This window comes from Macrobrachium nipponense, chromosome 29 (genome assembly GCF_015104395.2).
Source record: "Macrobrachium nipponense isolate FS-2020 chromosome 29, ASM1510439v2, whole genome shotgun sequence".
NCBI lineage: Eukaryota > Metazoa > Arthropoda > Malacostraca > Decapoda > Palaemonidae > Macrobrachium > Macrobrachium nipponense.
This window is the reverse complement of record NC_061092.1, coordinates 8,549,090-8,576,589: the sequence shown is the minus strand read 5'-3', so window position 1 is coordinate 8,576,589 and position 27,500 is coordinate 8,549,090. Positions and strand designations below refer to the sequence as shown.

Sequence of the window (27,500 nt, the reverse complement as noted above, 5' to 3'; positions counted from 1 at the left end):
ACGTCTTCATTATTATCCACCACCCCCCCCCCCCCCCCCCCCCCCCCCCCCTACAACCCACAACCCACCCGCCCCCGCACCTCCTGTATTTTTTGCCGGATTATTGAAGCCATATATTTTGTAACTTGCAGAAGGGCCCACGAGCGAAAAAAAAAGTAAGGATGGAAATACCAATAAACTTTATCATATATAAAATGGTAATAAAACTGTAACCGATAACTCAAGAAAAACAGTAAACATAACTATACACAAAAACAGAAATAAGAATAAAACAACAACGAACAAGAAACAGATATGTGACGACAACAAAGACAAACAATAAATCAACAGAAACAAGCAAGTTTAATCGTGCCTTCACACACTGGGTTCGTTTCACTGGAAAGCTAAGACACCAGATAACAGGAGAGTTGCACTAAATTCGCCTCTGTTACTGTCAGGAAATCAACTATAATGATATAAGACGTTCATCCACTTCTTGAATTTGGGCAGAACTTCCTTGGCTTCTCTGTTCAAGACATCTCCGAAATAGATAAGCCTACCTCTGATTCAATTTCCTCTAAGCAACAATGCCGGATAAAATCATGAATCTAAAACTAATGCCTGTCAGTTTCATATACAAACAATGTTTACAAAAGACCGGTTCAGGCATCTTAACTGGCATTAAGTGACGGTATTAATTGCACGGAAACTCTCATTCTTGCAAGCTTAAAGTAGGATTAGTCCTTGGCCCCTATACCACATTGCAATGGGAATTTTGCAATTCGTATCTTGACAGACATCCCACACACCCAAACCCTAAGGCAGAGGAGACCTTCTTATTGAAAAGTAGGTTTCTCAAAAATATCTTGAATGAAAAGCCTACTTACTCAGGTCCTCAAAACTGACGTTGCTGTCAATTTATTCCTTTTCGTGGATGAAATAAGCATTACTACTCGTTTCAGATCCCATCCAAGTCAAAAGGTAATACGGTCGCAAAAAGGTCATGCCACCACTGCTGCCATGAAAAGCTGTCTTCCTCATTAGACGAAAGGAAAAATCTTTCATTTTGGATGCTTTCCTTTAAAAAAAAAAAAAAAAAAAAAAAAAAAAACCTTCCCACTCATGGTCGAAAGATAAAAAGAAGAAAAAAAAATTCCAAACTTGAGGTATAAAAGAAAATTGAAGAGGTGTGCTTTTCCTTCACAACATCGTAGGTGAGGAAGTTTTCACGAGATGTCTGAAGAAATGGCAGTTCTTCAATGCAAGGTCGAAAGACTGAGTCACCAAAACCAGCTGAGGTATTTCTTTTTTTTTTTAATTAAAGGCCTTCTCATTAAAAAAAAACATACACACACAAGCAAAATATCCAATACCTATAGATCTAAACAGAATAGGATCTCTCTCTCTCTCTCTCTCTCTCTCTCTCTCTCTTCTCTCTCTCTTTTTATCAAAGCCGAAGTGATAAGTTGGTCTTGAAGTCGAGAGTTTAAAGATTCCTCTCATCCCAGTAAGAGACCTTTCCACCACATGTCACGACAAGGGAAGGACCATTATTTAAAAAAAAAAACCTGGAGGAAATGTCTACCAAATACCTAAAAAAGAGGTCTGCACAGCTTGCTGAGTTCAAGTAAAGGAGGACCCGTTCTTCAGTGACATCCCGTAAAGAGGAAAGTCAAGAGACAGTCTCGTTAAGGACAAAAACCCCGCCACTCCCTCCCTCTCCCCTCCCCCTCCCTGACAAACTTTCCTTGGGACAAAATCTTATAGGAAAAACCCCTTAGGAGAAAACAAGCAGGACAAAGTATACTAAAGAATAATAAAATAAAGTATAATAACAAACACTAAAATAATGTAAAGTTTAATAACTAACAGTAAAATAATGTAAAGTGTAGAACAAATGATAAAATAATGTAAAGTATAACATACAAAAAATAAGTAAAGGTTATATTAACAAATAATAAAATAATGTAAATTATATTAACAAATAATAAAATAATGTAAAGTATAATAACAAATAATTAAATCATGTAAATTATACTAACAAATAATAAAATGTTGCAAAGTGTATTAACAACAACAAAATAATGACCTAGCTATCGAGAGTCACTGAACTCTTCACAATGGAATCTGAAACACCGAAAGCTCTATGTTTACCATTATTCAGAGTATGGTTTTAAAGAGTTTTAACTTGATACATTGTGTATGTATCCTGCACCCCACCAACCCCCTTCTCTCTCTCTCTCTCTCTCTCTCTCTCTCTCTCTCTCTCTCTCTCTCTCTCTCTCTCTCATAAACCAGATGCCGGTTGAGACGCCATACATCACTCGCTGACTGACAGCAATGAAACATTTACGGGATAAAATCGACAACGCACAACTGGAAAAAGACCAAACTGACAACCTTTACGCACCTACGCACAAGTACATAAAATACGCAGACACATACGCATGCTTATACGCAAAAATTCAAAATAAAAAGTAAATAAAATCAAAGTAAAAAAAAATGTCCCAGAGCTTCGAAGAGCAAGAGTCGAAGAGGAACTTAAACTTGAGCGAATGAAATGTCACATGAATAGAAGGAGACAAAAAAAGAAAAAAAAAAAAAAAAAAATATCTTTTTTCTTCTCTTTTGCAGAGATGTTTGTTACAGGTGAATGCGAGACGGATGTTGCCGAGTGGGCGACAGTACGAAAAGGAAGAGGAGGAGGAGAAGGAAGAAGAGGCGGAGGAGGAGGAGGAGGAGGAGGCGGAGGAGGAGGAGGAGAGAAGAGGTGGTAAAGGGCATTTTGGAGCATGGTGGATGGAAAGGATGAGGGAAAGACAGAGGAGGAGAATAAAAGGACGAAGGAGAGAGGAATAGAACGGGGAAGAAAGCAGGAGGAGGAAGAGATGGAAGGAGAAAGGAGAAGGATGAGGAGAGACAAGATAAAGAGAGAGAGAGAGAGAGAGAGAGAGAGAGAGAGAGAGAGAGAGAGGAGCATGAGTCAAAAACATGGCAAGTGTATAAATAGATAAATGAGAGAGAGAGAGAGAGAGAGAGAGAGAGAGAGAGAGAGAGAGAGAGAGAGAGAGAGAGAGAGAGTGGGGAAGGGAGGAGGAAAATAATGAACGCCTCTGCCAAAGAAATAACAAGAAATGCAATACCTTTCCAGACGCACTACACTTGTCATATATATTTTTCATTTTCCGATTGTTTTATTTTTTTTTCTATTTACTTCTAAAGATTTTAAGATGTCTAAACAGGAAATCAATCAACTAAGCTTCATGAATAACGTATGAAAAAGTCTATGATTTTAAAGGTTTTGTAATGAAAAATAAATGATAAGATAGTTCTTGCAATTTTGGTAGTGTAATTATTGATTACGATACTGTACGCAGTAGCAAATGTGAAAACGAATATAATCGTTTCCATAAATGTGGAAGGGAAAATGAAAATATTAAGTGTTCTCAATAAAATGCCTACATTTTCTCCTCTGCAACCTCTTCAACAAATTAGCTTCTGGCTCTGTTCAAATGACGAGTATTTCTTTTCCAAACGACTACATATAAAATTTATTTTTTCTGTGCGACTTAAACATGAGTTCTTCTTAATCAGTTCAGTGCTGCTTATATCCGGATTCATTCTTGACGCTGGAAAATATCAGAGCGACTCTTTCGTCAGAGCGAACAGCAATATCCCAAGAAAATGGGAAGCTGTTCTTTGTGCTGCCTAAGAACTGACAAGGCATTTGTTTAAGTATGGTGTTTTATAACTGTCATCATTCTAAGCTTCCTGAGTCCTTATCAGGTCTAGTTCTTACAACGTCTCCGTAACGTGGGATTCAGTTCCAAGAGAATCCCCGATCCGCTCGGAACTATAGACGCTACAATACTTTCTAAGTACGTTCTTATAGATTTCGGTAATGTCACTAGTCCAATTCCCTAGCCACAATAGCCACAACCATACACTGGAAACCTTTCACAGCAGAACTTCAGCATTTCTCTCCACTGATATTTTTTTCTTTCTGGGATAAAAGAAGGCCTTACTTTTTCCACTTTTCATATCTCCTGAGACTCCTGCTTATCAACAAACGCTGTGGACAGGGGTTTTCTCTTGGGGATACAATCCATTACGCCATCTTTGTCTTGCATGTTCAGTGTCCTTCACAATTACCTAGGTTTTTGCTCGTAAGGTACTATCTATTTATATATCTATCTATCTATCCAAATATATGAATGTATATAGTCTATGTATATATATACACATACACACACATATAGCTCCACGAAGAATACGCTACTAGCACATTTATAAATATAAATAAGTATACATATATAGGTATATATACTATATATGCATAATATATACATGCATATATATTCACATATTTACTACAAAAGCACAAATTCACTGCATAAGTAATTTAATGTACACACACATACACACACACACACATATGTATATGTAATCACACAAACTGTAATTTTAGTTGGGGGTCATTTCAAATTTCCCGAACAAATATCTAATGCTCCTCATCTAAAAATCATGCCTCCTTCACCGAGTGCAATAAGTGTGTAATGCACTTTGCTTGGCTTGTTAACCTTAATTAAGAGATTTCCGGATATTTTTTTTTTTAACGTACGTGAACCTTATAATAAGGGGGTTCGTGCTAATTAAGGTTGAAATGTTTATATTGGACCTTATTTTAACACAACGTATAGAGAGTAAGAAGTTCGGGGAGAGAGAGAGAGAGAGAGAGAGAGAGAGAGAGAGAGAGAGAGAGAGAGAGAGAGAGAGAGAGAGAGAGAGAGAGAGACGAGAAACCTGATATGTATTACAAATGACAACGAAGCAGGGATGAAATAGAACCAAATTGTAAAATAAACTCCAATCCTTTGTGTGTGTTTTGTGTGTGTGTGTGAGAGAGAGAGAGAGAGAGAGAGAGAGAGAGAGAGAGAGAGAGAGAGAGAGAGAGAGAGAGAGACCTGATACACTACAAATTGAAAAATTGAAACAAAAAAAGCCTGAAATGGAACCAATTTTAAAAACACTCTTCTATCCTTTATGTGTGTGTGTGAGAGAGAGAGAGAGAGAGAGAGAGAGAGAGAGAGAGAAATACCCATCTGAACGCATGTGTCTATTTCCCCGTAGCAATTTGTTTCTCTTTTACTCGACAGATGGAATCACTTTATGACGGATGATTCTGTATCTCTGGATGATTGATGACGGAAGCGCTGGATATGCGTTCCTTCCCCAAAACCAAAAAATAAAAATAAATGGGATACAAAAAAAAAATTCTATGTCTCTGATGTAACGGGCTAATGAAAACGGCGCAACGTTTATAGCATCCTTGTTCAATCGGACCTGGTGGCAAGAAGGGAATTCCTTTCTGCCCAGATAGTAAAGCTTTCGCAAGTGGAATGAATTAAATATACTTATCTAGAACAATGGCGTAACTTTAGCACCATAAATGTAGATGCAATAATATTGAATCGAATGTTCATAAAAAAAAAGTAGATAGATACGGCAAATAAATAAAGACAGTGTCTTGTAAATACTGAAATAGCCTAACTTTCTTATACCAGTAAGTGGAAACAACCTGAGCTATTTGTACGGCAGGCATGAAAGCAACTCCAGAGGAATTAGCCTACCAGAAATCCCTACCAGAAAGCAACAGCAGTAAACGCAACAGCAATACCAACAATAGGAAGTTAGTAGACAATAAAATTGGTCGGATTTTATCCTCAGTAATAATAATAATATATCGCAGGCCACATCACAACGTATCCTTTTCGGATGAGAGAGAGAGAGAGAGAGAGTATATAAAACCCCTATGGTATCCTCTCCATACAAAGACGATCCTGCGCGCCTACGCGCGCGTTTGCAAACGTTTATGGTTCTGTGAATATTATGGCTCCACCTTAAACCTTCCACTTCAATGAAGCGACGAAAACCATCCGGTATTCTCTATCCAAACAGGTTTTATCACTCGGCTAAATGCACAAGGCAGCTCCAGGGAGGATTAATACGATTTGGGGGGGGAGGTGGTGGTGCCGGTTAGTTGGGGAAATGGTGGCCTTTTAAGTACATAATATAAACTCTTAATATATTAACCAGTCAAATGCTTTCATCTACTCTACTTCACAGAGACTCTAGCTTGTAAATGGGGGTTTTGGGGGCTAGGGGGGCTGTTAATAAGGCTTCATCCATTACACCCTATCACGAAAACACGCCATTTGCTAAAGAGAAATGGAGTCTGGGTGGGGGTTGTTGGTGCTAATACTCGAGTCGGACTTGGAGCTAATGCTGTAAAATTCTGGAGATAATGCTAGAACTGGAGCCGGAGCTAAATGAGGGAATTGGAGTTGGAACTAATACTGGATTTGGAGGTGTAGCTAATGCTGGAATTGGAGCTGGAACTAATACTGGATTTGGAGGTGTTGCTAACGCTGGAATTGGAGCTGGAACTAATACTGGATTTGGAGGTGTTGCTAACGCTGGAATTGGAGCTGGAACTAATACTGGATTAGGAGGTGTAGATAATGCTGGAATTGGAGCTGGAACTAATACTGGATTAGGAGGTGTTGCTAACGCTGGAACTGGAGCTGGAACTAATACTGGATTTGGAGGTGTTGCTAATGCTGGAATTGGAGCTGGAACTAATACTGGATTTGGAGGTGTTGCTAACGCTGGAATTGGAGCTGGAACTAATACTGGATTTGGAGGTGTAGATAATGCTGGAATTGGAGCTGGAACTAATACTGGATTTGGAGGTGTAGCTAATGCTGGAATTGGAGCTGGAACTAATACTGGATTTGGAGGTGTTGCTAACGCTGGTAATTGGAGCTGGCAACTAATACTGGATTTGGAAGGTGTAGATAACGCTGGAATTGGAGCTGGAACTAATACTGGATTTGGAGGTGTAGATAACGCTGGAATTGGAGCTGGAACTAATACTGGATTTGGAGGTGTAGCTAATGCTGGAATTGGAGCTGGAACTAATACTGGATTTGGAGGTGTTGCTAACGCTGGAATTGGAGCTGGAACTAATACTGGATTTGGAGGTGTAGATAACGCTGGAATTGGAGCTGGAACTAATACTGGATTTGGAGGTGTAGATAACGCTGGAATTGGAGCTGGAACTAATACTGGATTTGGAGGTGTAGCTAATGCTGGAATTGGAACTGGAGCTAACGCTTTGAGTTGGAAAAAGCAATCTGTGGTCTGCAACTAGACCGGGCAGGACAGAAAGCAACGAAATCATAAGCAGGACTCAAAAACCGGAAAATCAAGCGACTAATCCACCTCTCATGAGATGTCGACGCGCTAATTAGGGAACATGGAAGCAGCAACAGAATTCTCGAGTGAAATCGGCTTCTTCTGTCTCTTGCGTAACTTGTATTATGATTCCCGAACAAACCTCCTCCACTTCCCAAGATGCTGTCACCCACTGATGCTTGATTAATTGAAATCAAATACCGGTCCGAGACATGTATGCTCAGCTGTTCCTTTATAAGCTTGTTCGTGCAAATATATTCTCCATAATATCCGACAAGGCATAACATCTCGATTGCCGCTGATACGATCGTGACGTAGGCGTAGTTGATTTCCATCCCTTTACTGGGCGCTCGAATCGTCATCGTCTCCCTTAAAAGCAAATGGCAAATTGCGTGACATTGACATCGCGTGGGTTACGCAGCGACTAAACGCAAATCAAAACCAGAAACGCAAGACATCAGAGGACTGGAAAGCAACTGCTTGAAACCAATGCGCCACCTAAATAGCAAATCAATCAACGTTCGTCATATGAGTAGTTTTTCTTTCGTATGACAACTCTTCAAGTCACTTATGGAACAGAAGCAATTCCGAAGCAGCATTACGTGAGTGATTTCATGACTACGTCGTTCTTTTACATGGAGGAAGGAGATAACTGTGTGCTTCTTTGTGTTGAGATGCTGGAAGTAAATATTAACCTTCCTTATAAAGGAGAAAAGACTACGTACAACAATCGCGAAAAACGCAGGCAAGGTGAAGGTATCGGTATCATAGATTGATGAATGACTAACTGACTGACTGATTACGAATCATATTTCACTACTGATTTTATAGAAAAAAAATTACTATAATGAGCAGTGTGATGGCGGACGAGTTCTCTATCTATGCAGAACACTAGCTAAAAAAGTATCGATAGAACAAGGAGCGGTCACCTTCCTGGTACAGGAAACGGAAGGGTCAATTTCAGTGATTGGTCTAGCCATCTTGAAGTTGATTCTGCTATAAAGGGGAACAAATGAGAAACGCCAAAGCCATGACAACGCCGTTCTAGAAGTGGATTAACATAGCAAATATGGCAACGAAGAAAGCAACCCAAATATGAGAGCAACATTCTGAAAACTGAATGATGTGGCTAATACGAAGAACTCAACAATATGGGGAGAAAGGATTTTAGACTAAACTAAACTCACAAACTTTAGACGCAGGTGTAGCAATACGAATTCATCGATCTCTTTGAGATAAGTTCGAAACGGTGTACATTTGAGATATTGATACAGAGGAGTATTTGAATTCGGTCCCAAAAACAGAACATGAAAACCTGAATGAAAAAATGAAACGAAGAAACTACCAGGAACTATATTACAGGCGTTAGATTATGGGCGTCCCTTTCAGGCAACTCTTCGCAAAGGGGTCCTTGGAAGAAATGAAAGCAATCGAGATGGAAGGACAACAATGGATGCTTTGAGACAAAGGCGTAGGGGTTGGCGGGGGGAGGGGGGGAGGGGGGATGAGAGGTGTGGCGTGTCAAATCATTACAGACAGCGCGTGTAGAAGAAGAGGTAAAGGAATGAGGTTAATGATCAGGATAAAAATAGAGAGCACAGAACCCTACGTCACACCAAAGGATATAACAAAAGAGAGCATACTGTTCCAACATTCATCAACATATTATAAGCTTTGAATTGAATTGAATATGGAATTGAGGCCAAAGGCCAAACACTGGGACCTATGAGGCCATTCAGCGCTGAAATGGAAACTGGCAGTAAAAGGGTTGGGAGGTGTAACAGGAGGAAATCCTCAAAGCAGTTGCACTATGAATCAATTGTTAGTAGATGGTGGAAAATAAACTGGAGGAAAGCGAATATGAAAGGAGATACAGTAAAAGGAATGAAAGGGGTTGCAGCTAGGGGCCGAAGGCACGCTGCAAGTAACCTTAAGTAATGCCTACAGTGCACCGCATGAGGTTGCACTGACCTTAACTAAGACAAGAATTAGATGAAAACTGACAAGCGAGCGAGACACTGATCCGCCGACAGGAGGAGGGGAGAAAGTTTACAGTGACATGTTTTGAAGTTTTATTGGTAGAGGATTAAAGAAATTTCCAAGTAGGAGACACGATAACTACTTAAATATCTTTCAGTCTACAAAGTAACAGATGTCGACGTTCACCCCCTTTAAGCCATCTCCAAAAGGTCCTAATATTTCGGTTCTCAGGAAGCCTTACGGGATGCGTCTGCTAACCCATAAGACATTTTCCACCCCGTCCGCGTCTCACCACTGCAGACAAACCACCAGGTACGGAATTCATTAACGGTTCCCCCTCCGGAAATCGATTTCGGGATTCTCATTAGTGAGGAGGAGTTAGTAAATTCGGCCACCTTTAAATTACAGGTAGGCGCTGATTGCTACTTAAACCTCAAGTTATATTGAATTGAATTAAATTTAATTGAATCCATTATTCCAGCTATAAGCCATATGCATTAGATATATACATACATATATTCACACAAAAAAACTTTACAGAGCATAATGCAAAACTATTCATACCTTAAAAAAGTACAATTTCACATTTATTAAAACTTTTTTTTAATCTCAGTAAATTGCATAAAATAAACTCATCATACATTAGATATCTAATTGCTTACTTTTGAGATTTACTAAGAAATAAGGTTCCTCCATTTTAAAATTGTTGTTGACCCTCTAAAAAAAAGTACAATTAAAAACTGCTTTAAGAAGACTATTATTTGTCTTATTCAGCCAAAGGAATAAAGTAACTGTATTACCCGGTTCTTCTATACACAATCATCCCACGATTGTTTGAACAGTCTCCCCAATTTTATCGACCTTTGAACTTTTCAGAAGGGAACTAATTATCGTTCTGCAAACTCCATCATGACCCAGACAGGAGGAATGCAATATGTGGCGTATTCCTCATACCACCACCATTCTGGCATGAGAAATAACGGGAAAATGGGGTAACTCAGAGATGAGTTTGATAAGGCAAACGTTGGGTTTTCGAGAATGACTCTCTCTCTCTCTCTCTCAAGCAGTTTATACACTAAAAACATTTCGACTGGAACACTGAGAAATTCAATTACGATTACGAAGAAAAATTGTATCACCACAAACGTGAAATTTCAATTCACAAAAATTAATGCAGCTCAGAATAATCATAATAAATCCTTCATTACTCAGTAAAAGCAGTGAATTTAAATTAGTACATAATTGTTATCGGTTATGAGCGTTAATTATGCTCTATTTACAGACTCATTATCATTACCATCGCAATTGTGCGCACTTTCTTAAGCATATGCGTGCTAAGGGAATTTACCTACTTATACCTGCCTATAATAATAATAATAATAATAATAATAATAATAATAATAATAATAATAATAATAATAATAATAATAGTTGTTATTCTTGCTTTTAAGCAGTCAAATAAATTAGGATATTTACGACAATGCAGTACAGTGTCACTGGTCAAGGCAAGGTTACGTGAGGATTTCTAGAACACGTTCTCTTTCGCCCCCTTGTGGCCCAGTGGTTATTAAATCTGGCCAATCTCTGGTGGTCTGAGCAGCGGAATATGATCTCGGATCTGGTGGTCTGTCGAACGGAGAGAGAGAGAGAGAGAGAGAGAGAGAGAGAGAGAGAAGGTTTTAAAAACTATCGCTTAAATCAAAACTAGGAAAACCTCAAACCTCCTAAAACGATCAACGGGTGAGGCAGGAACTGGATGAGGCAAAGAATCAACTCTTGAGAATGGTCGCTTCAAGAGAGAGAGAGAGAGAGAGAGAGAGAGAGAAATGACACATAAAAAACGTGGTTACATCGGGTTACGTGAGCTGTCCGCATGCATCTAGTAAATATTTAGACGAACAATACTTCTTCAAACCTAGTGGATGACAAGTATATAATGCTACAAGTTTTTTCTCGCTACATGGCTACACTTTCTGTTGCTAAACAGCTAAAAAAAATACGGATACATACATACATACGTATACACACACAAACATACATACATACATGCATACATACATTATATATATATATATATATATATATATATATGTGTGTATATATATATATATGTGTGTGTGTGTACATCTGTATACACGCACATGCCACGCGCGCACACACACACACACACACGAATATTCAGTACCTCTGTGATGAATTATCAATAGATATTTATAACTCCTCCATACCAACAGTGCGTGCGGAAATCCTCGAACCCTTGGACATAGCAATAAACATTTACCCCCAGAAGCCCGAACCGCGCAAGTTTATATTCTTGGCACAGGGGATTTCGGAAAGATTTATCAATGCAGGTTTCCGAGTGACGGGAAATTTCCCGTCCGGTGATAAATGAAATTTGGTTTCGAGAGGCCATCTCGCCTCTTACTGGAGATGTTAAGGCGGCTTTGAAGGAGGAGCCAGAAGTGAAAGGAAATGGAGAGTGTCACTGCTAGTTTGCCGTTTGCCGTAGGTAAAAGTAAAATGAAAATTTCACTGCTAGCTTGCTGTACGTAAAAATAAATGGAGAATTTCACTGCAAGTGCGCCGCGGATGGCTTGAGAAAATATGGCATGAAATTACGTACATTTTTCATGAACTGGTTCAATAAATTCACAGTGGGGTAAATGTAAACACCGAGACTGAGAAGGAGAATCGAGCAGGTTCTCGAAAGTATTATTAATATCATTATTCTGGAGAAGTACCCAATTCATATGGAACAAACTCACAAACCATTGACATGAAATTCGAGCTTCCCAACAATATGGCATTCATTTGGAGGACGTAACAGAAGTAATAGGAAATGCACAAATAAAAGCTCAGTTATTAAAAAAGAAAAAAATTAATAAGTAATATCAATAAATAAATACATACAGATATAGGCGATTTTCATCAATACGTCAATCAATTCCGGTTGGTCCCACGATGAACAAGTGCGGCCATGAAATATGAATTACAACAAATTGAAATACGTTTAAACCTAACATCCTGAGAATTCTTTAGCATAAATACTGTCTTCCGGAAGCTTCTAAAATTATGGCACATTACGGAATGACACTGATTTACTGAGAATTGCCCAAACGTTCAAACAAACGGTACAGCGAACTTCGTTGGCAACGGCAACTCACAAGGTGGCACCAGCTGGGAGAACGACCATTTATCTTTCAAGCCCTGTAAACTTGACCTAGCGACAGACAATATTCAGTAACGGATAAGAAAGCTGCTAGATTTCGTCTGTTTTCCTTGGAATATATTAAAAACTATTATATATCTGCAATTATAAAACTCGTGTTTGCAAAATCGAAATGAATACCATTTTTATTTTTGGTTCGAGAATGGGGGTTACTGCAATTACACATTCAGTTTCCACATCATAGGGAAGTTGTTTTAAATTCTACTGTATTACCTACTGTCTTCGAAGTTTCCGAATTCGAATTGAAAATCAAAGAAATTAGAAAAAATATGGCCAGAATATAAAGCTGTGATGATAAAGCCTTTCGTATCCTGCAGAGAATAAAACTATAGCTTTAACAAAGGCATAGTACTTCTGAACTACTGCAACTGGAAAGCTGAAATTTAATATTCCCCTCACACTGCGCGTTATGGCTGAGAATGAAAGATCCATTACGTGAAAAGAATAATATTATCATTTTCTACTTTCACTGACTATCCCATGGAAACGCGAGAGTCTGCGTAGTCTTGCTCTGGTTCTCAGGTGTTCCCCTAAAATTCACGTATATAAAATCGTAATTAAATGTAAATGAACACGTACGGAAGGTTTCTAATTAACAAGTAAATGAACGAGGTGCATCCCACTGTGTTCGTGTACATGCACCTTTCTCCCTCTTCATTCGCATAGAAACATCCCTATTACATACAATACATAGTTGATCCTATGCTGTATATATATATATATATATATATATATATATATATATATATATATATATATATATATAGAGAAGAGAGAGAGAGAAGGAGAGAGAGAGACGAGAGAGAGAGATGAGATGAGAGAAGAGAGAGAGAGGAGAGGAGCGTCCATGGAAAAAAATATAAAAAATTAGACACCAAAAAATACTGACACCAGGTTAACCGTGCTTAAGAATTCCAAAAATATTTTCGTACGTGTAACACCTTACCTAGGAAAACTCCTCCACTCCTTCCCCCCCCCCCCCCCCCAACACCCTCCCACCTTCAATCCAACCTCTCAAGCCTCTACACTGCTCCGAAGTGTCAACTGGAACCGAGAGTTCGTCCTTGCGAGTGACACTCGAGAGAAAATGTGTCACAGAATTTGATTTGCGACACGAGCAACATCCGGGACTTAATATGTTAAGGTGGGGGGTGGTGGAGGGGGGAGGGGGGAGGGGGGGAGAGGGTGCTGTTGCGATACGATGATGGTGGGTGGGAAAGATGGCGCCAGGGAGATACACATTACAGGTGTAAGCGATAAGGGCACAGCTAATCAATTTACATCTCTTTCCCTGCACCTCTCTCTCTCTCTCCTCTCATCTCCGCGGCCAGAGAGAGAGAGAGAGAGAGAGAGGAGAGAGAGAGAGAGAGAGAGAGAGCACACAGATCAATACTACCCTCTGGGCAGAATATGGGGAGCATTGCTGGCCTTCGAGGGTAAAAAGACGCGCGTGACGAGACTTACTCCCAATGCCGGTTCCGCTATGAAGGTAATTATATCATTACCTGCCCGGGAAAATATTCGGTGCCATGAATATAAATGTGGAGATATGTATGTTATGTATATATATATATATATATATATATATATATATATATATATATATATATATATATATATATATATATATATATAGATAGATACATAGATAGATACATAGTAGATAGATACATAGATAGATGTAGATAGATAGATAGATAGATACATAGATAGATAGATACATAGATACATAGATAGATAGATAGATAGATAGATAGACAGATATATTAAACTGCAAATTCATACGAAAACAAGACAAAAAAGGAATTTAACGTGATAAGGAAGAATCCACGTAACAGTGTCCATATGTGAAAAAGAGAAAAGCGACAAGTAGAGACATATAAATAAACAAATAAATAAATAAATAAATAAATAAATGAATATATGAATTAATTAATGGTAGTTGAGAAAAATCAGTAAAATAGCATCAAGTGCAGAGCAAAATAAGACCATATCACATAACACTGTTTTGAGAGAGAGAGAGAGAGAGAGAGAGAGAGAGAGAGAGAGAGAGAGAGAGAGAGAGAGAGAGAGAGAGAGAGAGACTTTACATCAAGGAAATGGTTTGTTGACAATAGAGGGGGAAAAGGTGTAAAACTCTTTTGGTAAAAATTACGGGTAATGTATATGGTGGATTAAATGAAGGGTATGTTAAACAGGGGGAAAGAAAAAAGGGAAGAAATAATAAATGAAAAGAGTGGAGGGAAGAGTAAATGTGGCTGGTAAGAAAAATCTTGGTGGCAAAGAGAGAGAGAGAGAGAGAGAGAGAGAGAGAGAGAGAGAGATTATAATGATCATGCCACAGACAGATGGTTTTCAATACTGCTGCAAGTGTTTGAAAATTTTTTTACATATTACACAATATTACAAATAAGCAACTGCAGTTTTTTAAAAATGGTTTCCCTTGAATAAAATAGGCAGAACAGGCCTGACTAGCTCAAACGCGTAAAAAAAAAAAAAACGCTGCTAAATGTGTTCAAGTTATGATTCTCTGCACATAATTCCTCTTCAATTTACTCCCAGGCAAGATCAGATACGGAGACAACGCAACTCCCTCAGCCAGCACTGCGAATGTAGGTATATTCATTTAGATATCTAATTAAAAGACATCAGCAGAAGGCAGACATGGCGGAAATTATCTCGTTTGTGTTGCAGAACGAAAGGGCATTGTATCGGGGGCCTTGTATCGACAAAGTTCCGAATTCAAATATATACAATGTTGTTTTATACATTTCCATTTCTTCAGAAAATGTTGCTGGTCGTTGTCATACTTATCTAAAGATGCACACACGCCCATGCACGAACAAAGACATTTATGTATGTGTACGTAAATGATATAATATATATATATATATATAATATATTATATTATTATATATATATATATATATACATACATACGATACATACATACGTATATATATACGTGATATATACGATATATATACTATATAAACATACATACATATATATATATTATATATATATAATATATATATATATATATATTATATATAATCTCTTACTACCAATATGAAAATTAAAGATTGGATTTAATTCCTCACCTGTTTCACTTCAATTATAAGCCATTATCGAATTACTAGAAATATAAACAATACAATAAATATATGCATTACACGTTATATATATATATATATATATGCGTGTATATGCAATCCCACAAAACTGATATGAGCCATAATTCAATTACAGGAGCTACAAAGGACTTACTTTTCCATCCATAACTAAATTGGGCTCAATATCTCTAAATATGGCCGCCCTCTTTAAGCTGAAAGGGTACGAGCTATCAATCCACGGGGATTAAACTGGTCCATTATTGTAACCTCGATGCGCAACTTGTTATGGGTCTATGGGGATAATGTTTACACACACATATATAAATAAATAAATATATATATATATATATATATATATATATATACATATGCATATATATATATATATACTATATATATATATATATATATATATATATATATATATATATATATATATATAATATATATATATATATATATATATATATATATATATATATATATATATATATATGCATATCAATGATTTCATTTTCTTTATTAACGTATCTATGTTGTTCTTTATATTTTATATATAATCAGTTATGACTCATTACTCACATTATTATTATCATTATTATATTATTTTATTATATGAAGGTAGGGGACCCTCTCTCAACCATGTTTTGTTAAAGAGGATGGCATCATCAGTGTTTTTATTATTATTATTATTATTATTATTAGATTATTATTATTATTATTATTATTATTATATTTCATATCACCGATTTTCCCTATATCAGACAAATCCTATGGTAATTTTTTTCTAATACATTTACTAGCAGTAATTTTTGAGTTCCTGAAAAACCTTAGTCAGTTATCTTGTCTCAAAAAGCTCAAATCAATATTCATATGTGAAATACATTGAAGAACGTTTATTATTATTATTATTATTATTATTATTATTATTATTATTATTATATTATTACGTATAAGAAGGCGTCTCTATTGATATGTACAAAATCTAAATAAAGCCTAAGAGGCCATTATATTAAAATATTGCATCATACTTATACGAAAACCTACTTCGATAGATTCTACGTACTTATGCAAGACCTACGTTTTGGAACCAGTGTCCCACTTTCTAGCAAACCTCCATTTCGGCGGAGTTCTCCCCCAGCGTTTACTGAACACACTCCAAAAAGTATGAACCAGTGACCTTGAACACTCGTCAACAGAAATTATCACATCAATTATCATCATCGACTTAATTGCTAGCTATAATTCCATCTCTAATTGTGGAATTGGTGATTAAAGCCTTATTACACTATCCATGGTTCCAGCCATCGGCAAATGATACGGTAAAAGAAAGCGCGGGTATCAATAAATATACTGTGGGTGTTGTTAGAGAAATGGCTATATGGTAATGGTAATGACGAGTGCTTTTGCAAGCAATAACCTTCGATGCTTAATTGTCAAGGACGAATTCATCCCTCGCGAGAACTATCAGTATATAACGCTCACACTGCAAATACGATGGATAACTCTGCAAAATCACTAATTAAAATCCTTATCCTAATCGATGAAAGATCTCGTTACCGCAACAGGAACAATGATTGGTGGTTCTTCTGTAAGTGAGGAGAAACGGCAAGTATTCTTCTCTAAGTGAGGAGAAACGTTAATGATTGATGGGTCTTCTGTAAGTGAGGAGAAACGTCAAGTGTTCTTCTCTAAGTGAGGAGAAACGTTAATGATTGATGGGTCTTCTGTAAGTGAGGAGAAACGTCAAGTGTTCTTCTCTAAGTGAGGAGAAACGAAGGATTGGATGGGTTTCGTTAGGAAGGAGAAACGTTCAAGGGTGGGTTCTTCTAAGTGAGGAGAAACCGTTAATGATTGAGGGGTCTTCTGTAACAGGAAGAAAAACGTCAAGTGTTCCTTCTCTAAGTGAGGAGAAACGTAATTGAATGATTGAGGTCTTCTGTAAGTGAGTGAGGAAACGTCAAAGTGTTCTTCTCTAAGTGAGGAGAAACGTTAATGATTGATGGGTCTTCTGTAATCGAGGAGAAACGTCAAGTGTTCCTCTGTAAGTGAGGAGAAACGTTAATGATTCATGGTTCTTCTGTTTAAGGAGCGAAACTCAAGTGTCCTCTGTAATTAGGAGAAACGTTAATCAATTGACCGTTCTCTGTTAAGTTGAGGAGGAACCGTTCAAAGATTCTTCCGTAAGTGAGGAGAAACGTCAAGCGTTCTTCCGTAAGTGAGGAGAAACGTTAAAGGAAGAGAAAAACGTCTTTACCGCCCACGAGTTTATCTATGGCAACCCAGAGCCAAATCAGAATGAACGCCCGCATTGCAAGGAACATTATTAATTTCTCCTGCTGCAAGTGAAGATTAATGCCTTCGTTGCAAGAAATGATTAATGGCCTTGTGGCAAAGCAGGGATTAACGTCGCCGTTGCAGCGGGAATGATTAATACCTCGGCCTTTTTGTTCTGACAAACATTTTCCAGATGGGCGGATACTCAAACAGTTGTAGCTCCAGTTTCAAGAATTAGAATGAACGCGAGTTGTAACTGTTTGATTGGAAAACTTCTCTAAGCTTCACTTAAAGGACTTTTTTACTGATTAATATTCTTGAATCTATGGCACCACCTCAAACAGAGATTCAAACGCATCTCTTTGCGGTGAAGCATTGGAACTCATTCTGGCAGTGTCAGGAATGAGTTTCATACCTGGGATAGCTGGGACATCCTATGTAATATATATATATATATATATATATATATATATATATATATATATATATATATATATATATATATATATATATATATAATATATATATATATATATATATAATATATATATGCTTAAAAAATCACAGTAGATGCACGTGACTTCATAAAATAAGCGAATACCACGGGAAAAAATTATCGAATTACTAGAAAATATAAACAATACATAAATATATGCATTACACGTTTATATATATATATATATATATATATATATATATATATATATATATATATATAATATATATATATATATATACTTTTCCATCCATAACTAAATTGGGCTCAATATCTCTAAATATGGCCGCCCTCTTTAAGCTGAAAGGGTACGAGCTATCAATCCACGGGGATTAAACTGGTCCATTATTTTAACCTCGATGCGCAACTTGTTATGGGTCTATGGGGATAATGTTTACACACACATATATTCGCTTAATATATATATATATATATATATATATATATTATATATATATATATAGATATATATATTATATATATATATATATATAGTATTATATAATATATATATATACGTATTTATATATAATATATATATATATATATATATATATATGATATATAATATATATGTATATATATATATATATATATATATATACTATATATATATATATATATATATATATATATATATATATATACGTATGTATATACATATATATATATATATATAGATATATATATTCTATATATATATATGTGTGTGTGTGTATATATACGTATATATATATATATATATAATATATATATACTATATATAATATATATATATATATATATACATATATATATATATATATATATATATATTATACATATATATATATATAGCTCTTAAAAATACCCCTCTTTAACATGTTCTTTCATCCTCTCCCTATATGCGCTTATTCCATAAGAGGGTAGACAAACACGAATAACCTAAGTGAGATAAAACATGAATTGCAGAAGAGAGGCTTGGTCCAAGCTTTTGAAGCAACATCTGCACCTTATACTCCCATGAAGAAAACACGATTGAAGCCATTACTGAAACGATCATAATCAACAGGCCATGAAAGATAATTTCCCTTTCTGCCAAAGCAGGGGTCAATAGAGACATCTGATTCAAGTCAGGATCAAGGCCTTGACAGAACGCTCGATCATCAAAGACTTTCAGGCGAGGACGATTATATGTATTAATTCCTTCGCAGTCAAATGAGAATTAATACGAGCATTACCAGCGTGAACAGAGCTTACTTGAACGTTATTGACGAAAGGCTTGGAGGCATCTCAGCGATGCATTATAAAAGCTGGTAATCGTAATTACAATGACAAGAGAAACGTAAACGACAAAGTTTTCTGAATCTATGAAGTAGTACGATTGATGACCTGACAATGATGGTTCAAGCCAGAACCTTGTTAATAAAGTTATCTGATACAGCCATACAATCAGAGGTTAAGGTTAAGTCAGGGGTTTCTGGATATGTCAGTTGCCGCTTCCTTCTGTGCATGGTCTTTCAATAGGAAATGATCCATATTATGCCTTAAATGATCTACAGTACGAAAAAGAGCTTCCGAATTTCCTCCATGCTTCTGGTTTCCCAAGACAGAAAATACGATTAAATCGTTTAACACTAAAAGGGAAAAAAAAACGGTTAAATGCTCACACAGCATGAAAACCTTGTGTTCTGACGACACTTTCCGATTGAAAGCCCTTACTTAATTCATCCGCGCGCTTTTCAAATCCTAACACAACGCCATTTCATCGGTAGATGGACATCAAGTGACTCTGCCAATACCCAGTCAGTCGCCGGGAATCAGGTCATCAGTTGACCAAATTCATTCCACTGACGACTGAAAGGATGCAATAAAACCCAACAGAAAGATCATTGCACTTCCTGGCTATCTCAGGAAGGATCCTAATGTAACATCCATGCTCGAAATACATCAAAAGCTAAAGTAACCTCGATCACGTCATCATCTGACCTTTTCTGACCTGTCCAAGGACTTCAGACAATGCAGCAAATACCCGACGCTCTAAAGACGTATATATAAATACGTTTATATCTTACGACCGAGTGGCTTTACTGTCATTGGAGATAATAACGCAGATGTTTAATGATGTAGCTATAAAAAAAAATTAATAAAAAAAATTCCCCGTAGAAAACTGCTTATTTCAACGCCAAGTTCCGAAACAGCGGCCGAAATTTTTTTCGGTTCATAATAAATTGATTTTATGGGCCACCGCAACACACACACACACACCACACACACCTCTCCTCCCGCGCACTTCGGCACATTAAATTGATTACTTAATGCAACTGAGAACTCGCAAATGGAAATCGCAATGCTTACCACCTTTTATTGGTTTGTTTGTGTGTGTGAGAGAGAGAGAGAGAGAGAGAGAGAGAGAGAGAGAGAGAGAGAGAGAGACATCGAAATAATGATAAGAACTGTGTCGAACTGAGGACAAATGACCTAATAATGGTTAGAATCATATTCGGGAATACAGGTAATGGTTAAACACGATTAGCCTCTCGCCAATAAACATTTACAGAACAGGGCGTGAGGCTTGCAACCTCATCCCATACTCTTACAGAAAACCATGCTAGAAACATATCCTGACGATTGGAGTAAAAAGAGAGAGAGAGAGAGAGAGAATTATTAGGAGACATACTTAAAAATAATCAAATTAGAAAGTCGATGAAATAAAAATTATTTCGAACGAGGAACAACAATGATTGTCCGCGAGAAAAAGAAGTCTTTTAATAACAGAGTCAGGCAATGAAATTGAACCGACGGATCCAAAATAACAAAAGAAAGTGGAAACAGTTTTATCTCTATACCAAAGGAAAAACAAAAGGCGTTGGGGCTGTGGCGGGGGGACGGAGGACTGTTAAAAGCAAACCAATAGTTGAAATTCCCTTTCTCCCTTGTGGGGAGAGAGAGAGAGAGAGAGAGAGAGAGAGAGAGAGAGGTGGGAATTAATTTACTTTACTTACTATTTCTTTTTTTTCTTTTAAACTCTAAATTCTGCAAAACGCTACTTTATTCTGTGTTCCTTAGGCGTGTTTTCCCTTTATTCAATAAAGAAATTCATAATGCAAGACAACTAAACAATAACACGCAACAGGTCTAAAAGGACATAAATTTACAACCTAAAGTTCCACAAAACACAAAAGAGAGAAAACGAAAGGTAAAAACAAATGTGAATTAAGAGTAAATAAACAGTGCAGTGTACGACATTAAAAGTAAAACCTTAACTATAAAAACCATTTTAAAAGCTCTGCAATTTCTTTAGAAACCTTTTCGTCTTTACATTTCGTAAAATAATCAAAGTGAATCTATGAACTGAAAAGACATTCAAAGTCAACATGGAAACTGAAAGACAAAAAAGCTTTCACGACATGAAGCTGACACTCAAAACATGTTTTTATACACAAACAGAAACACACGCACGCATACAAAAGCAAACAAACAAGCAAACACACAAATCGGCAGAGGATATATATATATATATATATATATATATATATATATACACACACATATATATATATATATATATATATATATTATATATATATATATATGTATATATATACATATATATACATACATATATATATATAGATATATATATATATATATATATATCATATATATATAGTAATAAAATTAAACTAACCGATGCGATTCCTTTCCGAGAATCAAGAAAAAAAATATGTGAATCCGATAACCGAACTCTCGTGGCGTGAAAACTTTCACAAACTATATATAACAGATGGAATTCCAATAGAATTAAGATATATATATATATATATATATATATAGATATATATATATATATATAAAATATGAATATATATATATATAAAGATATATATATATATATACATATATATATATATATATATATGTATATATATACTATATATATATATATCATATTATATATAATATATATATATATAATATTATATATATATATATATATATATATATATATATATATATAACAAAACAAATAACGCCCAACTGGAAAAGGTCAAGTTTCACACAGCGACCGAGTAGCGCATGGATATAATATATATATATATATATATATATCTATATATATTATATATATAATATATTTAATAGATATATATATATATTATATATATATATATATAGATATTTTTTTTTTTTTTTTTTTTTTTTTTCCCGCAACGCGTGGCAGTTAGGTGAACGTCCAAAGCCCCGGGAACACTTTAAAAGCCAGCCGAGCGAAGGGGCTCAGTCCAGGAGGCATTTGCATGGGGGAAGAAACAGCCTTCAATACAAGCAAATACATCACAACTATATATCCTGACGGCTTTAGTAGAAATGAAACGGTTCGCGTTTATAGTTAAAATTAAGTTCTGTATGGGAGGCAAGGTACACAAATGAAAAATGCCAGAACGAGTATAAATCCAATTGAGAAAATTGTAATGCAAAAAAATACAGGAATGTTACGAGAAGCAACTATAATCTTTAACGGTTTAAAGTTATGTCTGCCTGGAAGATAGTCAAATAATAATAATAATAATAAAATAATAATAATAATAATAATAATAATAATAATAATAATAATACAGTCATCACCACCAAAAACAGGAAAATAAAAACTCAACAATAATAAAAATAATAATAACAATAATAATGAAAATTCATCATCAATAAACAAATAAACAGTAAAAAAACCGAAACAAATAAATGAACAAATAAAACTGAATATCTGAAAGTGTTGTTACCTTCAATACGATTCGTCCAAACCTTTCCATCAATAAATACTTACTCTATCTCCCTCTCTCTCTCTCTCTCTCGCAATTCAGAAATGTATGATGTGGACACTTCAGTTTTAGACGGCCTCTCCCCCCACCCTACTTCTCTTCTTCCCCCCCCGCCCACCACACCCACCACACAAACAAAACCCCGTCACTCGCCCCCCCCCCCTCCCCCGCCCAGGCCCGTCCAAACCCCTCAGCCATACCCCATATCGTCATCAACTCTTGCTAAGTGAAAACGCATATATATAGGTGTCTCGTCATGTTCATATACATGTACGTGTATGAGTATGTACACATACACCGAACAAGAGAGAGAGAGAGAGTGTGTGTGTGTGTGTATGTGTGTTGAGAGAGAGAGAGAGAGAGTAATACATTATATGCAACATGTTTAGAAGCCAAATTAATTTACAATCTCTTGATACATTGTTGTAATCACATAAATATGCAACGTATATCACGATTAAAACTCCTCTCAAGCTCTCCCCCCCACCCCACCCCACCCCCCGCTCCCCCGCCCATCTGGCTTAAATCTAATCACACCGAAGCATTAATACGCAAAAAAAAACTCCCTCGGAAACATATGCATAATATTATAGCATTTAAAAAAAAACTACTTTAAATAGATTCGAAACAGAGCTAACATTAGTGGATGGAATAGAGAACTTTGGCCCAAGGCCCAACGCCGGGACCTATGAGGTCACTCAGCGCTGAAAGGAAAATTGAATGCAAGAAGGTCTGAAAGGTGTAACGGGGCGGGGGGCTGAACGGGGGGGGGGGGGGGGAACCTTGCTGTAGCACAATGAAACAATGTTAGGAGAGGGTGGAAAGTAAGATGGAACGACAGAGCTTGCAGCTAGGGGCCCGAAGGGACGCTGCAAAGACCCTCGAGTAATGTCTACAGTGCATCAATTTTACACTATTTTATCCCAGTCCGACCAGACGTTAAATTATCGACACACGAATGAGAGAGAGAGAGAGAGAGAGAGAGAGAGAGAGAGAGAGAGAGAGAGAGAGACAGGTGGTAGGGGAAGAAGGAGAGAGAGGTTGGGAGGATGTTGCATTATCTGAGGCGGTTCCCCTTCAGTTAATTTTCCAACAGATATGATAACAGAAAATCAATATTTCCCTTTTAGGAGAAGGCGAAATAAAAACAGGAAAATGAGGGTTACGGTGAGAGGAGGAGGAGGAGGAGGAGGAGGAGGAGGAGGAGGAGGAGGAGGAGGAGGCGTACCAAAAGGAGACGGATCTTGAACACAAAAGGAATAAAGGATAAAGACGCTGAAGAGAGAGAGAGAGAGAGAGAGAGAGAGAGAGAGAGAGAGAAAGAAGAAACGGATCTTTAACGCAAAAGGAATAAAGAAGAAGAAAAGAGAGAGAGAGAGAGAGAGAAAGAGAGAGAGAGGGGGGGGGAAGAGAGAGAGAGAGAATCTTGAATACAAAAGGAAGAAGAAGAAGAAGAAGAAGAAGAAAAGAGAGAGAGAGAGAGAGAGAGAGAGAAAGCTTGCCCCAATAATGCCCGTCACGGAAACAAATGTGACAGCGTAAGCGTAATGAAGGCATTTGCAGAGGACGAGGGGAAACGGGCACTGGTCCCACAAACACAAAAAATGACGGGAGGGGGTTGGGGGGTGGGGGGGGGGAGGAACATTTCTCTCATTAAGGCAACGTTGCCCAGATCAGTGTAAGCGACCTGATGGGTGGGGGAATGGAAAAAAAAAAGGACTGGCGAAGCAGAAAATGGCCGACAGGTCCTCAAGAATTTTTGGTTATTAGAAGGACACAGGTGATAATAACAATGTTTGAAATTCTTGTATTACAGAGATAACTGGGTCATGTCCATAAGGATGTTTTCATTTTCGTGATCATGTTATCTGGAAAGTAGGTCATTGTCATAACCAATCTGTTCCAGTGGGCTGATCATTATATATATATATATATATATATATATATATATATATATATATATATATATATATATATATATTGAGTTGCCTTCATAAATCAAAGGTAATAATGAAAGCACAAAGAACTGAAAAAATGGTACAACGAAGGTCTAGAACGAACGAAAATAAGAAATAAAATCATGAAAAGAAAGTAAGAGAGAGATCAGATGCAGAAAGGTGAGATCCGGATACAAGAAGAAAAAACTAGTAATGAAAACATGATCAAGGATCAGGTACAAACGAAAAAATAAGGTAAAGTAAAAACAAAAAAACAAAAAAAAAACTGCGAGGGGTGGCAAGCACGTGGAGTAAAAAATATAAATAAATAAATAAATAAATAAACAGAGAGAAAATAACATACCGAATGAGAGCAGATAAGCGTAATGATAAACATAAATAAAAATGGCACACAGTGTAAACGAAACAGAGAAAGATCAAAGGAAGATGATTATCAACAGCAAGTGAAATGAAATGAAGAATGCACAAAAAAGTAAATAAATAGTGGAAAAGAAAGAAAATAAACTGAGGACAAATTTGGAAATGACAGAAATGGAAAACAGTAAAAATAAAATTGTTTAATTCCACCTAGACTGTGCAATCAGCAGGGAAAAAAAGATAGAAAAAGGGAGATAATATAATCTAAAAGGAAAACTTATAAAATAGTGATAAACAAATGGAAAACATGAAAAATAGAGCGTCTGGAAAATTCGACCTAGAATTAACAATCTTTAATGGACCTCCCCTCTTCAACAGGCCCCCCCCCCCCCCCCCCCCCCCCCCCCCCCCCCCCCACCTCTCCAAAGAAGGTCCATTCTACTCAAAATTTACAACTCCTTCCGTGAATCACTTCGTTCCTTTTTCTCCCAAAATTTATTCGATGATTGACAGTCCCGACACCCGCCTTTACAACAATCTCCTTATAAATCAGCACACAACTTTCGTCGCAATCTTTAATTATAAAAAAAAGATAATGAAAGAAGTCTAGGTAAACGACGAAAGGGAAACAAAGTTACAAAGAAATCTTCATCTAACCATACGGAGAACGTTTGGAAAGAAAGTGTAATTAAAAATGCGAGGCTGAAATGGCTGGTAATTTTGAAATTTGAAAAAATGAAACACTGAACAGCAGTGGAAATCAAATTAAAGAGTGAGGGGGGAAGTAAATAAAATTGGAAAAAAATGTTTGGTTGCGCATATGTTGAGCTCAAAGACATTAGCACCAAAGTAATCACTGGGTGGAAAAATAGAGTAAAATTGAAAATGGGAATACGGAGAGTGACTACACCTCGAAAAAATGCTGAGTGAATATACCCTTCGAAGCCAGAGCATTAAGTTAGTCACTGGATGAAAAAACGAGGTTAAACTTTAAGAGAACGATGACAAGAATTAATATGAAAAACAACACAATATGGTAGAAAAAGAGGAGTAAAACTGAAGAAAACCAAAGAAAAACGAGGGAAGTGTAAAAATTACGGACACAGCGACATGAAGCAGATAGGTGACCAAAAAAAAGAAGAAAAAAGAAAAACGAAAGTTAAAAAAAAAATAAAAAACAATAACAGGATGCAATATGGAAACCAAATAAAAAATGCAAGAAATGACAGACACAGGAAGATTAAAAATATGGGAAATAATGAAATTGAAACTGAACGAAAAATTATACAAAAATTAAGGAAAAAAAAGGAGGGGTGGGGAACCGTTGACAAAATTCAGATATGAAACGAGACTCAGAAATGAAAACAGAAAGGAAGGAAAAACAGTACAAAACGGAGAACGGATGCGACACAGAAGTGACTAAAAAAAAAAGATTGATAATGAAAACTTCAAAAATTCAACAACGAAAACAGCCAGATGGAAAAACTGAAATAAAAACTCAACGTGAAATATCAAGGAAGGAGGGACGCTGATGAATCATGATTGAAAAATGAATGACGATAAATGATGAATAAATGATCGGGGAAAGGGAAAACCGAGGGAAAACATAAGAGGGCAGCAATGAAGGGCATTTTATTAACAACGGACTGGCGAATTTCGTAAGTGTGACCACCATATCTCTCAACTCCAGAATCCCTTACCTTCTTCTTTGTTTCAGACTAAAATCCACTTCTCTCCTTAGGTAGGGTAACAAAAATCTCATCATCCCTGCAGAAAAAAAGCGAATGAACTGGGATATGTTTGAAATTTTCAATTATCCCAACTCGAGAATTTCTTACCTCCTTCCTTGTTCCTCTTTATAGGAGGAAAATATGTCATTATTTGACAAAGCGTGTTAGCTGAGAATGGGACAGAATAGAACCAGGTGACTAGCTGCAAGGACAGGTAACACCAAAGTGAGGAAAAGATAACATCCATTTACAAGTGAGGAAAAGGAGGTTAAAATCCTTTTACAAGTGAGGAAAGAGGTTAACATCCATTTGCCAGAGAGGAAAG

General features: G+C 36.6%; 2 protein-coding genes across 5 annotated transcripts in view; one reads left to right on the top strand and one right to left on the bottom strand.

The window, feature by feature from the left end:
* The window catches only part of LOC135206092 (potassium voltage-gated channel subfamily H member 8-like), a 421,415-nt gene that overhangs the window by 378,090 nt on the left and 15,825 nt on the right, over window positions 1–27,500 (bottom strand). The gene's annotated exons all lie outside the window — the stretch shown is intronic.
* On the top strand, window positions 6,284–7,192 carry LOC135206005 (fibroin heavy chain-like). The gene has a single exon (XM_064237177.1). It carries the CDS (start codon window positions 6,284–6,286, stop codon window positions 7,190–7,192), a length of 909 nt encoding a protein of 302 aa, XP_064093247.1.

Bases quoted from the DNA above. Each gene is read 5' to 3' on its own strand.
- LOC135206005 (XM_064237177.1), top strand. From the start codon at position 6,284: ATGCTAGAACTGGAGCCGGAGCTAAATGAGGGAATTGGAGTTGGAACT.